We start from the raw sequence: 15,000 nt of genomic DNA on the forward strand, positions 1-15,000 counted from the left end.
GTTTTCCTCGTGTGTGTGTGTGTGTGTCTTTAGAATGTGTCTGTGTCTTTGTGTGTATATTATGTGGGTGAGTCTTTAGAATGTGTGTGTGTCTCCCTCCACGTCTAGCCCATTTTATAAACACCTAGTGAACTCTGTTATTTCTCCCACATTGTTTACCTCATAAACCAGCCATCTCAGGGTCCATGTTAGTAAACACACACTCACTGCCATTACAGCAGACACATTTAAGACAAGGCTGTGTGTGGAACCAGGCCTACACACTATACAAACATTTACACACACTCTCCCTCTAATCTCTCTCACACACACTGAAAAATGATAAATGGTAAATAGAATGCTCAGTTTTCCCAACTATTTTATTTTCTCTCCCTTTGTGTCCCTGTACATGGCTCGGGTGTAGATTTCGTGGCCAGGGCACAGTAATGTGATGTTTCAGTGAACAGCAGAGGCTGCTTGGTTTTTGGATTTTAGATAAATGGAGAGGAGAAGCTTCAACCCAAGTAGCCTCTTCCTCCTGCAGATGGCTTCTCTCCCTCACTGCAAGCTGTGTTGGGCACACTGCTGTGTCTGTAAAGCAAACAGCGCCATCTAGTGAAACGGATGGTTTCCAGTCTTTTCTCCCCACCCCCACAATCTAGAACAGTACAAGATGAATATCCGCAATATTTTACCCATGCTACTTTATGTACTTTTAAACAGACTTAAATGGAGAGACATTATTCCTGTGACAGTGAAAGAGTTGTGTTGGGAGGACAGTGTGCAGTGAAAGAGTTGTGTGGGGAGAACAGTGTGCAGTGAAAGAGTTGTGTTGGGAGGACAGTGTGCAGTGAAATAGTTGTGCTGGGAGGACAGTGTGCAGTGAAAGAGTTGTGTTGGGAGAACAGTGTGCAGAGAAAGAGTTGTGTTGGGAGGACAGTGTGCAGTGAAAGAGTTGTGTTGGGAGGACAGTGTGCAGTGAAAGAGTTGTGTTGGGAGGACAGTGTGGGGAGGACAGTGAAAGAGTTGTGTTGGGAGGACAGTGTGCAGTGAAAGAGTTGTGTTGGGAGGACAGTGTGGGGAGGACAGTGAAAGAGTTGTGTTGGGAGGACAGTGTGCAGTGAAAGAGTTGTGTTGGGAGGACAGTGTGCAGTGAAAGAGTTGTGTTGGGAGGACAGTGTGGGGAGGACAGTGAAAGAGTTGTGTTGGGAGGACAGTGTGCAGTGAAAGAGTTGTGTTGGGAGGACAGTGTGCAGTGAAAGAGTTGTGTGGGGAGAACAGTGTGCAGTGAAAGAGTTGTGTTGGGAGGACAGTGTGCAGTGAAAGAGTTGTGTTGGGAGGACAGTGTGCAGTGAAAGAGTTGTGTTGGGAGGACAGTGTGCAGTGAAAGAGTTGTGTTGGGAGGACAGTGTGGGGAGGACAGTGAAAGAGTTGTGTTGGGAGGACAGTGTGCAGTGAAAGAGTTGTGTTGGGAGGACAGTGTGCAGTGAAAGAGTTGTGTTGGGAGGACAGTGTGGGGAGGACAGTGAAAGAGTTGTGTTGGGAGGACAGTGTGCAGTGAAAGAGTTGTGTTGGGAGGACAGTGTGCAGTGAAAGAGTTGTGTTGGGAGGACAGTGTGGGGAGGACAGTGAAAGAGTTGTGTTGGGAGGACAGTGTGCAGTGAAAGAGTTGTGTTGGGAGGACAGTGTGCAGTGAAAGAGTTGTGTTGGGAGGACAGTGTGCAGTGAAAGAGTTGTGTTGGGAGGACAGTGTGCAGTGAAAGAGTTGTGTGGGGAGAACAGTGTGCAGTGAAAGAGTTGTGTTGGGAGGACAGTGTGCAGTGAAAGAGTTGTGTTGGGAGGACAGTGTGCAGTGAAAGAGTTGTGTTGGGAGGACAGTGTGCAGTGAAAGAGTTGTGTTGGGAGGACAGTGTGGGGAGGACAGTGAAAGAGTTGTGTTGGGAGGACAGTGTGCAGTGAAAGAGTTGTGTTGGGAGGACAGTGTGCAGTGAAAGAGTTGTGTTGGGAGGACAGTGTGGGGAGGACAGTGAAAGAGTTGTGTTGGGAGGACAGTGTGCAGTGAAAGAGTTGTGTTGGGAGGACAGTGTGCAGTGAAAGAGTTGTGTTGGGAGGACAGTGTGGGGAGGACAGTGAAAGAGTTGTGTTGGGAGGACAGTGTGCAGTGAAAGAGTTGTGTTGGGAGGACAGTGTGCAGTGAAAGAGTTGTGTTGGGAGGACAGTGTGCAGTGAAAGAGTTGTGTTGGGAGGACAGTGTGGGGAGGACAGTGAAAGAGTTGTGTTGGGAGGACAGTGTGCAGTGAAAGAGTTGTGTTGGGAGGACAGTGTGCAGTGAAAGAGTTGTGTTGGGAGGACAGTGTGCAGTGAAAGAGTTATGTTGGGAGGACAGTGTGGGGAGGACAGTGAAAGAGTTGTGTTGGGAGGACAGTGTGCAGAGAAAGAGTTGTGTTGGGAGGACAGTGTGCAGTGAAAGAGTTGTGTTGGGAGGACAGTGTGCAGTGAAATAGTTGTGTTGGGAGGACAGTGTGCAGTGAAAGAGTTGTGTGGGGAGAACAGTGTGCAGAGAAAGAGTTGTGTTGGGAGGACAGTGTGCAGTGAAAGAGTTGTGTGGGGAGAACAGTGTGCAGTGAAAGAGTTGTGTTGGGAGGACAGTGTGCAGTGAAATAGTTGTGTTGGGAGGACAGTGTGCAGTGAAAGAGTTGTGTGGGGAGAACAGTGTGCAGTGAAAGAGTTGTGTTGGGAGGACAGTGTGCAGTGAAATCCCACCGTCCCTCCATTCCACCATCCCTCCATTCCACCATCCCTCCATCCTTCCATCCCCCCATCCTTCCATCCCCCATCCCTCCATTCCACCATCCCTCCATCCCACCATCCCTCCATCCCACCATTCCTCCATCCTTCCATCCCACCATCCCTCCATTCCACCATCCCTCCATTCCACCATCCCTCCATCCCTCCATCCCACCATCCCTCCATCCCTCCATCCCACCATCCCTCCATTCCACCATCCCTCCATCCTTCCATCCCCCCATCCCTCCATTCCACCATCCCTACATCCCTCCATCCCACCATCCCTCCATTCCACCATCCCTCCATCCCTCCATCCCACCATCTCTCCATTCCACCATCCCTCCATCCCTCCATCCCACCATCCCCCCATCCCTCCATTGAATGGGAATGTCACTTTGTGTGTTTCGGTGACTCTCTCCCCTCCCATCCTCTCTCTCTCACCTCTCCTCTCTACTTCTCTCTCGCCCCTCCCCTCCTCTCTCTCTCTCTCTCTCTTTCTCTCTCCACCCCTCTCTCTCCCAGGTGGCCGGGGGCAGTACATCTCACCAGGTCAGTTTCTCCTACTTTAACGGCTTCAACTCTCTCCTCAACAACATGGATCTCATTAGGAAGATCTACACCACACTGGCTGGGAGCAGTAGAGTCCTGGAAGTCACTAAAGGTTGGTAGGCACACATACGCACACACACGTGCATGAACGCACACACACACACACACGTGCATGAACGCACACACACACACACACGTTCATGCACACACACATGTACACACACACACACACACACACACAAACACACACATACTGTGGTTGTGTGTTGTTGTTTTTCTTTTGTTTGTTTTCTTCTTTCCACTCCCCCCCCCCCCCCCCCCCCCACCTCCTCCTCCTCCTTGTCTACATTTGATTGGCCTTGCTGGATGCGTCCCAACAGACACATGGGCTGTTTACCCAGAATGCTCAGCAGCAGCCTCTCACTGGGCCTGTCTGTGACACATCCTCCTTGGCTCTGGCTAGGAGTTTCCCCTGAGGCACAGATCTAGGATCAGCTAACCCTGCCCAAATTCTACCTTAAACCATTAAAGGGTGGATGGCCAGTACAGACCAAACTAACAGTTGTTTCACACATCACAAATAGCAGAGAGGAAAGGATAAACATACACAATGTGTAATGATTTGACATGATATGACAGTTGACATGTATTAAGTCAGACTTATCGTAATAATTAGCGCAACAGTCCCCCTCAACATCACCCCCCCCTCTCTCTCTCTCTCTCTCTCTCACTCTCAGACTGAGCAGGGCTGAGTCTGAGTAGGTCAGTCCACCACATGGCTCTGGGGTTCTGGGTATGTGAGTGTGATGCTATCGGGCCTTATCGGGGGTGTGGGCCTGGGCCTGAGTTTCCTTGGCTGTTCCCACCATGGCGTGGCCGTGGCTGGGCTGTGGTGGCCCCTAGCCAGGCCTCGCCCCCCCCCCAGCCAGTCATTAGGCCCCACTGGGACCTGGTCTGTGCGTGCAGAGCTCCACGTCTCTCTCGTTCTCTCTCTCTCTCTCTCTCTCTCTCTCTCTCTCTCTCTCTCTCTCTCTCTCTCTCTCTCTCTCTCTCTCTCTCTCTCTCTCTCTCTCGCTCTCTCTCTCTCTCTCTCTCTCTCTCTCTTTCTCTCTCTCTCTCTCTCTCTCGTTCTCTATCTCTCTCTCTCTCTCTCTCTCTCTCTTTCTCTCTCTCTCTCTCTCTCTCTCTCCCTGACCCCCACCATCCAGCCTGATTGGTTCCGTGTGTATGGTGGTTTGGGACGTCATCGCTGTGGTTACCTAGGGCAGGGCTGATTACAACATTACCTTCAATGAAATGAATGCAACTCATTCTGTGGTCTGCTACATAGTGTATATATGACAGAGACAGGTGATTGTTTTGTATAGATGTAGATGAATGTTAGTCTTCTCTGTGCATGCAGACCGGGAATTTGGGACTAGCACTTAGGCCTGTGTAGATTTAATAGCAACAGGTCTTGTATACCATTTGGTGATGTTGTGTATCATATATAGACTGACAGTCATGTAATGTATGTGTATAGCTGGACAGTCAGCTGATCTTTGTGTGTAGATAGTTTAGACAGAGTTATCTGTGTGTGTGATCTGTGATTCCCCTGACAGACAGTGTGTTGTGTCAGAGCCTGGGGGTAAACTGAGCTAGCTGATCTCTGTGGGACAACACAGCAAGAACACTTGCTGCTCTTTGAATAAGCTCGTCACTCAATACCAGATACCAGAGCTATAGAAATCACACTGTAAGCCAGCCCTGAGTTGAGTCCCAAATGAAACCCTATTCCCTTTAAAGTGTACTACTTCTGTAGTGCACAAAAGTTGGATGTTGGGAAAGATAGGTTTTCATCTGAGATCACCTGTATAAATCCCAGATACATAAAGTGGGAGTATTTTTTTTTTTTTTTTTTTTTTTTTATTATTATTTTTTTTTTTTTTTTTTTACCTTTATTTAACCAGGCAAGTCAGTTAAGAACAAATTCTTATTTTCAATGACGGCCTGGGAACAGTGGGTTAACTGCCTGTTCAGGGGCAGAACGACAGATTTGTACCTTGTCAGCTCGGGGGTTTGAACTCACAACCTTCCGGTTACTAGTCCAACGCTCTAACCACTAGGCTACCCTGCCGCCCCAGTATCCATCACACATAATGCAAAGCAAGTAACTCTCCTCTCCTCTCTTCTCTCCTTGCCTCTCCTCTTTTCTCCATTCCTCTCCTCTCTCTCTCTCTCTCCTCACCTCTCCTCTCTTCTCCATTCCTCTCCTCTCTCCTCTCCTTGCCTCTCCTCTCTTCTCCATTCCTCTCCTCTCTCTCTCCTCTCCTTGCCTCTCCTCTCTTCTCCATTCCTCTTCTCTCTTTTCCATTCCTCTCCTCCTTTCTCTTCTCCATTCCTCTCCTCTCCTCTCTTCTCCATTCATCTCCTCTCCTCTCTTCTCCATTCCTCTCCTCTCTCTGTCTCCTCTCTTTGCCTCTCCTCTCCTCTCTTCTCCATTCCTCTCTCTCTCCTCTCCTCTTCTCCATTCCTCTCCTCTCTCTCTCCTTAACTCTCTTCTCCATTCCTCTCCTCTCTCTCCTCACCTCTCTTCTCCATTCCTCTCCTCTCTTCTCCATTCCTCTCCTCTCTCTCTCCTCTCCTCTCTTCTCCATTCCTCACCTCTCTTCTCCATTCCTCTCCTCTCTTCTCCATTCCTCTCCTCTCTTCTCCATTCCTCTCCTCTCTTCTCCATTCCTCACCTCTCTTCTCCATTCCTCACCTCTCTTCTCCATTCCTCTCCTCTCTTCTCCATTCCTCTCCTATCTTCTCCATTCCTCTCCTCTCTTCTCCATTCCTCTCTCTCTCCTCACCTCTCTTCTCAATTCCTCTCCTCTCTTCTCCATTCCTCTCCTCTCTCTCTCCTCACCTCTCCTCTTTTCTCCATTCCTCTCCTCTCTCTCCTCACCTCTCCTGTCTTCTCCATTCCTCTCCTCTCTTCTCCATTCCTCTCCTCTCTTCTCCATTCCTCTCCTCTCTCTCTCCTCACCTCTCCTCTCTTCTCCATTCCTCTCCTCTCTCTCTCCTCACCTCTCCTCTCTTCTCCATTCCTCTCCTCTCTTCTCCATTCCTCTCCTCTCTTCTCCATTCCTCTCCTCTCTTCTCCATTCCTCTACTCTCTCTCTCCTCTCTCTCCTCTCTCTCCTATCCTCTCTCTCCTCGCCTCTCCTCTCTTCTCCATTCCTCTCCTCTCTCTCCTCTCCTCTCTTCTCCATTCCTTTCCTCTCTCTCCTCTCACTCCTCTCCTCTCCTCTCTCTCCTCACCTCTCCTCTCTTCTCCATTCCTCTCCTCTCTTCTCCATTCCTCTACTCTCTCTCTCCTTGCCTCTCCTCTCCTCTCTTCTCCATTCCTCTCCTCTCTCTCCTCACCTCTCCTCTCTTCTCCCTTCCTCTCCTCTCTCTCCTCACCTCTCCTCTCTTCTCCATTCCTCTCCTCTCCTCTCTCCTTGCCTCTCCTCTCCTCTCTCTCTCATTGCCTCTCCTCTCCTCTCTTCTCCATTCCTCTCCTCTCTCTCCTCACCTCTCCTCTCTTCTCCATTCCTCTCCTCTCTCTCCTCTCTTCTCCATTCCTCTCCTCTCTCCTCCTCACCTCTCTCTCTCCTTGCCTCTCCTCTCTTCTCCATTCCTCTCTCTCTCCTTGCCTCTCCTCTCTTCTCCATTCCTCTCCCCTCTCTCTCTCTCCTCTCCTCACCTCTCCATTCCTCTCCATTCCTCTCCTCTCTCTCCTCTCCTCTCTCCTCTCCTCTCCTTGCCTCTCCTCTCTTCTCCATTCCTCTCCTCTCTCCTCTCCTCTCATTGCCACTCTCCTCTCCTTGCCTCTCCTCTCTTCTCCATTCCTCTCTCTCTCCTCACCTCTCCTCTCCTCTCCGTCTCTCCTGTAACAGAGGAGTTCATCATTGCGGCCCAGAGGTTTGGTCAGGTGACTCCAATGGAGCTGGACATCCTGTTCCAACTGGCCGACCTCTCTGAGTCCCGTGGGTGAGTCTCACACACACACACAAAATAAAGAGCCCTATTCGGTTTAAATAGTTTCATTACAGTTGGCTGGCCCTCGCTTCTTACTCGTCGCCAAACCCACTGGCTCCAGGTCATCTACAAGACCCTGCTAGGTAAAGTCCCCCCTTATCTCAGCTCGCTGGTCACCATAGCATCTCCCACCTGTAGCACACGCTCCAGCAGGTATATCTCTCTGGTCACCCCCAAAACCAATTCTTCCTTTGGCCGCCTCTCCTTCCAGTTCTCTGCTGCCAATGACTGGAACGAACTACCTTAATCTCTGAAACTGGAAACACTTATCTCCCTCACTAGCTTTAAGCACCAGCTGTCAGAGCAGCTCACAGATTACTGCACCTGTACATAGCCCATCTAGAATTTAGCCCAAACAACTACCTCTTCCCCTACTGTATTTATTTATTTATTTATTTTGCTCCTGCTTTGCTTTATCTTGGCCAGGTCGCAATTGTAAATGAGAACTTGTTCTCAACTTTCCTACCTGGTTAAATAAAGGTGAAATAATATATTTTTTTAAACAGTTACGTTCAAGATACATAATTATGCAGAACAGATCATACATCATCAGCCCTCTCAGCCTTATTTTGAACTCAGTGATTTCCAGCAATATTGAATGAAGCTCCATATTAGGGAAACATTTTCCCAGAGTCATTGATATACAGCGTATTGTAGTCCATGTCTCTCATTGTATTTCCACATTAGCATGTATTGTTGTAGTTAATGCTAGTTTTCAGTTTATTGGATCTCAGTGGCCTGTCCTTTAATGTGTGTGGTTGTCATTGGATCCCTGGGGCTCGTCATACCTCTGGGACCCAGTCATTCCTCGTCCAAAATGTCTGCTTTCACTGCAGCATGGTCAAGAGAGCCAGACATGACTGCTGCTCTGCTATGATGCCAGGATAAGAATCCACTTTCTCTCAACTAAGCCTTCAAAACTCAGCATTTATCCAAAGAAGGGGAGACAAACTTACACACATACACACACACACACAGAAAAGAGACACATGCGCACGCACACACACACGCACACACACACACACACACACACACACACACACGCACGCACACGCACGCACGCACGCGCGCGCGCACACACACACACACACACACACACACACACACACACACACACACACACACACACACACACACACACACACACACAGGGAAAGGGGAATCCACACAGCATACAGCACCCCAGTGGTTCTTCTAATTGTACACGGCTCACGTTCCCATGAATCTTGCTCAATAGGGCCGACCTGCGACGTAGAGAACCGGTCATTTCTGCCCTCTCCGAGCACCTGATGATTATTTCTGGGCAACGGGATACTTTAATAGTCTCCCCAGCCTCTGATTGGAGATGCAGGAGATAATTGCTCCCAATAATCGGAGGGGATTGAGCTGCTCCCAAATCTGGGAACGCCACAGATATGTTATGTGGAGGCCTAGTTGGAGAGGCCCGGGAATCACAGACAAATGTTTTTCTTTTGAGGGAGAGAGAAAGAGGGAGAGCGAAAGAGGGAGAGAGAAAGAGGGAGAGAGAAAGAGGGAGAGAGAGGTAGTCGGTCATTGATATTGTTGAATATCAGCTATCGTTGAAAATCGTACCAGGGTCAGAAGGAAAAAGTCTGAAACACTGAAATGGTATAAACGTTTCGAAGTGTTTCTCGAAATAATAGTTTAATGCAATTGAACTTTTCCCTCTCTCCTCCTCTCTTCCAGCCGTGTTGGTCTGGTGGACATTGACAGGATTGCTCCGTTGGAGGAGGGGGCCCTCCCATACAACCTGGCCGAGGTCCAGAGACAGGTAATATAGAGAGAGAAAGAAAGCAGGACAGAAAGAAGACTTGTTGATGGTTTTAGCTTTCTTTTCAGACTCAGAGATATATGCTGGGATTCAATTCAAGGCTTTTAAAAGGCGCATTGTCGGCTGTTTAGTGACCTACGCTGATTAGTGACCTACGCTGTTTAGTGACCTACGCTGTTTAGTGACCTACGCTACAGCGCGCTTTGGATTGGATCCTGACCATAGTTATTTCCTAACTGTAGTATAGAAACATCTCCAACAACGTCCTGGTAATTGTCAGAGCTTTTAAGTTCACTGATGATGTTTTTGGGTATTTCGAAGATCACTTAGCAATACACTAGGACAGATATATCCAACATGAAGCATGAACAACTGAAGACAAAATCATCTTACTACAGGATCCCAAAATACCAGTCCAAATTCCAGCCCACTCACTCTATTTCTGTCATACTCTCAAATGAACAAACTGCTAAGGAAAACACATCTTCTCTCCATAGAAATACCATTAGACATCAGAAACCTCTCTGTGACATTATATCTTTATCAATTCAACTTTTAAAACCATGTTAATTCAAGACCAACTGCAGCTGTCCAAATCAGTTATCTCAAATGTATTGAGGGGGGAAATGAAAAATGAGTGAAGGGTGTTTGAAACAAAACAGCTGAGGGAAAAAAATGGAAAGAAAGTTGGATGGATGTTTCTTTTTTCTCCTCCTGTTAGAAGTTCTGCCTGGTCTGCAGAGTGAGACAGCGCGGTGTTGTGGGGTGAGTTCCTCCTCCTCCTCCTCCTCTGACTGCAGCCAGGCTAGGCTCCAGGCCGGGCCGGACCGGAGCAGGGGCCCAGGGTAGAGACGCCAGTCCCACCACAATGAGCCACTTTGGGCTGTGTGGTCTGGCCTCTGCGGGCTATAGGCCAGCTCTCCCTCTGAACCTCCAACCCTCCTCATCTGGCTCTGACTCAGAGAGAGAAGAGGAAGGAGGGGGGGTCCTCTGGGGGCAGAAAGGGGCAGACAGAGGGGGGTTAGGGGCTCAGATGGTTCCTGACAGGTGGACCTGTTCCAGAGCGGGGCTGCCCTCTTTACTTCCCTTCCCCAGGGACGATGGCTGAGCGCTGGGCACGGCAGGCCAGGGCACAGGTGCCTCCGGCTGGGTATGTGGAGCAGAATGCTTGGATGATGTTGCTATCAGTAACAATCAGCTGATTTTGTGCTCTGATGTGTGCCAATGGCATGGGCAAGGGGTGGCATCCAATCAAACCAGGGCTCCTGATTCTGGTTTTGTGCTACTAACTTCTTACGATAAATGCTTCTGTGCCTGATTGGAGTTTTTCAAACGAATCCAAAAGTCCAAAAGAGTTTTAACATTCAAACTGGTGGGAAACGATGCTAGAGGGCAATTAATTGAATCACAGAATAGAGACATAAATGTGAATATATAGTCTATAGTGATGATAACATGGAATGATATATCTGGTGGCGTCACATGAGATGACTTGGTACAGTATGGGATGGTGTCTAATCATGTCAGAGTAGACACAGTGTTTTATTCAGCAGTAAACTCAACGTGACCCTTAAAATCATTCAACTCTTCTAAAGGCTTGATGAAATATAGGCATTAAAATGATTCTGATGATGCTTGTAAACTGTCTGATCTGAATTTATGTAGGACTGAATGTAAATTAGATTTATAATAGGTAACTTCTCTTGTTACTCTGTGAGAATCAAGATGGTATTAATGGCTCAACTACAGCATGGGAATCAATGGCAGTGCTGACGTCTGATTGAAACATGGGATCTTTTGGTTTGTCTTATATCTCTCTCTCTCTTTCTCTCTCTCTCTCTCTCTCTCTCTCTCTCTCTCTCTCTCACTCCCTCTCTCTCTATCTCTCTCTCTCTCTCTCTCTTTCTCTCTCTCTATCTCTCTCTTCTCCCTCCTCTCTCTCGTTCTCTCTCTCTCTTTCTCTCGTTCTCTCTCTCTCTTTCTATCAAATTCAAATTCAAATTCAAATTCAAATTCAAGCTGCTTTATTGGCATGAAAAACATTGTGTCAATATTGCCAAAGCAACAATGTATACAATATACATTGTAACAAAATTGTAAATGATAGCAAATAATAATATAAAATGGTAGTAAATAATAATAAAAAAATAAATACAATAAAATGGTAACAGTCTACAGTAAACATTAATAATTATAGTAATAACAATAATAGTAATAATAAGTAAGTTACTGTTTACTATGCAGATGTTATTATTCAGTGTCCCTCAGGCTATGGCAGGAAAATACATATTTGGCTGCAAGAGGAGCCATTGCTCCTTCGCCCATGAGTATTCTTAGTTTTTCCTCTGGGTTCAATTTGTAAAAATGTGGAATATATGTAGTCATTTCTGTGAATAATGAATCTCTTTGTGAGGAATATTTATCACAGTAAAGGAGAAAGTGCATCTCTGTCTCTACCTCCCCTGTCATGCAGTGACCACATACACGCTCCTCTTTGGGTAGCCATGTCTTTTTATGTCTGCCGGTTTCTATTGCCAATCGGTGGTCACTCAGCCTGTACTTGGTAAGGATCTGTCTCTGCTTCGTATCTCTGACAGAGTAGAGATAATCAGCCAATTCATATTCTCTGTTTAGGGTCAGATAGCAATTTAGTCGGCTTTGGGATTTTGTTTCGTTTTTCCAGTATTGTAAGTATGATTCCTTTGATTGGTTCATGATTTTGTTTATTGGAATTCTTTCTTTTGAAGCAGTGCTGGTGTCAGCTTGATTGGTGAGGTCCAACACCAGCTGACTGAGAGGGCTCGTTTCTGGGCTCAGCTCTTGGGCTTGAAGTGCTTTAAATTGCAGACTCGAATTTGGACTTGAATTTAGATGTAGCCAAAATTTTAATGATCTTTTCTGTATTTTCATTATTACTGGAAAACGGCCCAATTCTGCCCTACATGCATTAGTTGGTGTATTTCTCTGGACTTGTAGAATTTTCCGACAGAATTCTGCATGTAGGGTTTCAATTGGATGTTTGTCCCACATTTTAAAATCCAGTTTATTGAGTGGCCCCCAAACCTCACTTCCATAAAGTGCTATTGGTAGGATTACACTGTCAAATATTTTAGTCCAAATTCTAATTGGGATGTTGATTTTGAATAATTTCATTTTTATTGCATACATTGCTCTGCGGGCTTTTTCTTTGAGTGCCTTCACTGCCATATTAAAGTTTCCCGATGCAGATATGGTCAGACCAAGGTAGGTGTAATTTTTTGTGTGTTCAATTAAGGTGTTGTTCAGGGTGAATTTACATTTTTGTTTCTGACATCTGGGTTTTTTTTGGAAAATCATGATTTTAGTTTTTTGGAAATTTACTGCCAGGGCCCAATTATGGCAATATTGCTCCAGAATATTAATGTTTTGTTGAAGACCTTCTTTGGTTGGTGATAGAAGTACCAAGTCATCAGCATATAGCAGGTATTTCACCTCTGTGTCAAATAGTGTGAGTCCTGGGGCTGGAGATTGGTCCAACATGTCTGCTAATTCATTGATATAAATGTTGAAAAGATTTGGACTCAAATTGCAGCCTTGTCTCACACCTCGACATTGTGAAAAAAATTCTGTTCTTTGGTTTTTGATTTTTATTGCACACTTATTTTCTGTGTACATACATTTTATTAAGTCATACACCTTACCACCAAGCCCACTTTGTAGAATTTTGTAGAATAGCCCTTCGTGCCAAATCGAATCAAATGCTTTTTTAAAGTCAATAAAGCAAGCAAAGATTTTGCCCTCTTTTTTTTGGTGGACGTGTTTATTAATTAGTGTGTGTAAGGTGTATATATGGTCAGTAGTGCGATGGTTAGGGAGAAAGCCAATTTGACATTTACTTATTACATTTTTTTCTTGAAGAAAGGTTTGAATTCTTGAATTCAAAATGCTACAGAAAATCTTTCCCAAGTTACTGTTGACGCAAATTCCCCTGTAATTATTGGGGTCTGATTTGTCTCCACTTTTGTGGATAGGGGAGATGAGCCCCTGGTTCCAGACATCAGGGAAGCAGCCAGAAGTTAAAACCATGTTGAACAATTTAAGCACAGCATTTTGCAACTCAGGTGTGCTGTTTTTCAGCATTTCATTTCTGATGTTGTCTACACCACAAGCCTTTTTTGATTTAATAGATTTTAGCTTTTCATTTAGTTCTTGTTGGGTTATTGGGTAATCTAATGGATTTTGGTTGTTTTTAATGACTGATTCCAGGATGTTCAATTTTTCTTTAATTTCTAATTGGTTCTGGTTTAAGTCTTTTTGTGGGATGTTTTTGTATAGATTATCAAAGTAAGTTTTCCAAATTCCTACATCTTGTATGGCTAATTCTTGTGGCTTTGTTGTGCTTAAATTGTTCCACATGTCCCAGAACTGATTTTGGTCAATTGCGTTTTCAATTTCATCAAGTGTCTTGTTGGTATAATTCCATTTCTTGCATTTCAGTGTTTGTTTATACTGTTTCAGAGTTTCAAAGTATTCATATCGTAGCTCTGGGTTGTTTTGCTGCTTATGTTTTTTGTTTGACATTTGTCTTAGGTGTTTTCTAATTGTTTTACATTCATTATCAAACCATTTGTCAGAAACATTTTGATTTTTGCTTCTGATGTTGCATTGCTTTGGTTTTCTCAAATTTGCTTTCGATGCTGCTTTTTGGAATATGCAGTTGATGTTTTGGGTAGCTGAATTGACACCATCTTTATTGTTTTGGTACTGTGAGTTATTGAAAAACTGTATAGAGTTCATCATTTCATTTGAGTTCAATGTTTCAATGAATGCCTCTGCACTGTTTGGAGCCCATCTGAACGATTGGTTTATGTTGTAAAGTTTATTGGGCTGTTTTTTTGAATGAATATTGGCGGTTAATTTCTTCAGAAACACGTTGATCTGACTGTGATCTGACAATGGTGTCTGTGGTCTGACAGTGAATGCACTAATGGAGGAGGGGTCAATGTCAGTGATGGCATAATCGACTACACTTGTCCCAAGAGCTGAGCAGTAAGTAAACTGACCTAAAGAGTCCCCTCTGATTCTACCATTAAGCATGTACAGGCCTAAGGCTCGACAGAGATGTACTAACTCTTTTCCATTTTTGTTCAGTATTTGGTCAGGACTGTTTCTATTATTTATAATAGGGCTACTGTACAAGGAGGGGTGTCCAAATATGTGGTGGTTACCTCCCGCATCAGTGTAGTCAGGCTCAGAACCTGTTCTTGCATTGAAATCTCCACAAAGAAGCACTTTACCCTGCGCCTGAAATGTAATGATTTCTGTCTGGAGATTGTCAAAAAACTGATCATCATAATATGATGAATCTGAAGGAGGAGCATAAGCTGCACATATGTATACATCATTGTCACAATAGATTGTACCTTTGTTAAGTTTTAGCCAAATGTGAGTGGTACCTTTTTTCATTTCATTCAGTGCTAAGTCCTGCTTATGCCAAATGATGATTCCACCTGAGTCTCGGCCCCGTTTAACATTTTTATGTTTGATTGATGGTAGTAAACTTTCTCTATAGCCTGAGGGACACTGAGTATCTATGTCTCCACGACACCATGTTTCCAGTAGGATTATGATGTCCTGTCCCTTGATGTTTTTAATCAATTCTGGATTAGTTGTTTTATAACCAAAATGTGAAGAGTATAGGCCCTGGATATTCCAAGAGCTGATAGTTAATGATCTCATTTATAATAAGTGATATTCACTGGTTTGAGTAAAGTACATCGAAAAAAACAAAAAAAATAAAATATGTATATATACATATATATACATACACATATACATATATATACATACATACATACATCTTTCTA

The 15,000-nt window shown here is 45.2% G+C and overlaps 1 protein-coding gene across 1 annotated transcript in view; it reads left to right on the top strand.

Annotated features, from left to right (window-relative positions):
* The window catches only part of LOC110496872 (calcium-binding mitochondrial carrier protein Aralar2), a 97,770-nt gene that overhangs the window by 33,453 nt on the left and 49,317 nt on the right, over window positions 1-15,000 (top strand). Inside the window, exons 7-9 of the mRNA XM_036953396.1 lie at window positions 3,289-3,427; window positions 7,221-7,314; window positions 9,070-9,154. Of these exons, the coding sequence (XP_036809291.1) occupies window positions 3,289-3,427; window positions 7,221-7,314; window positions 9,070-9,154 (318 nt within the window). The remainder of the gene's footprint in view (window positions 1-3,288; window positions 3,428-7,220; window positions 7,315-9,069; window positions 9,155-15,000) is intronic.

The sequence above is a fragment of the Oncorhynchus mykiss genome, chromosome 18 (genome assembly GCF_013265735.2).
Source record: "Oncorhynchus mykiss isolate Arlee chromosome 18, USDA_OmykA_1.1, whole genome shotgun sequence".
Classification (NCBI taxonomy): domain Eukaryota; kingdom Metazoa; phylum Chordata; class Actinopteri; order Salmoniformes; family Salmonidae; genus Oncorhynchus; species Oncorhynchus mykiss.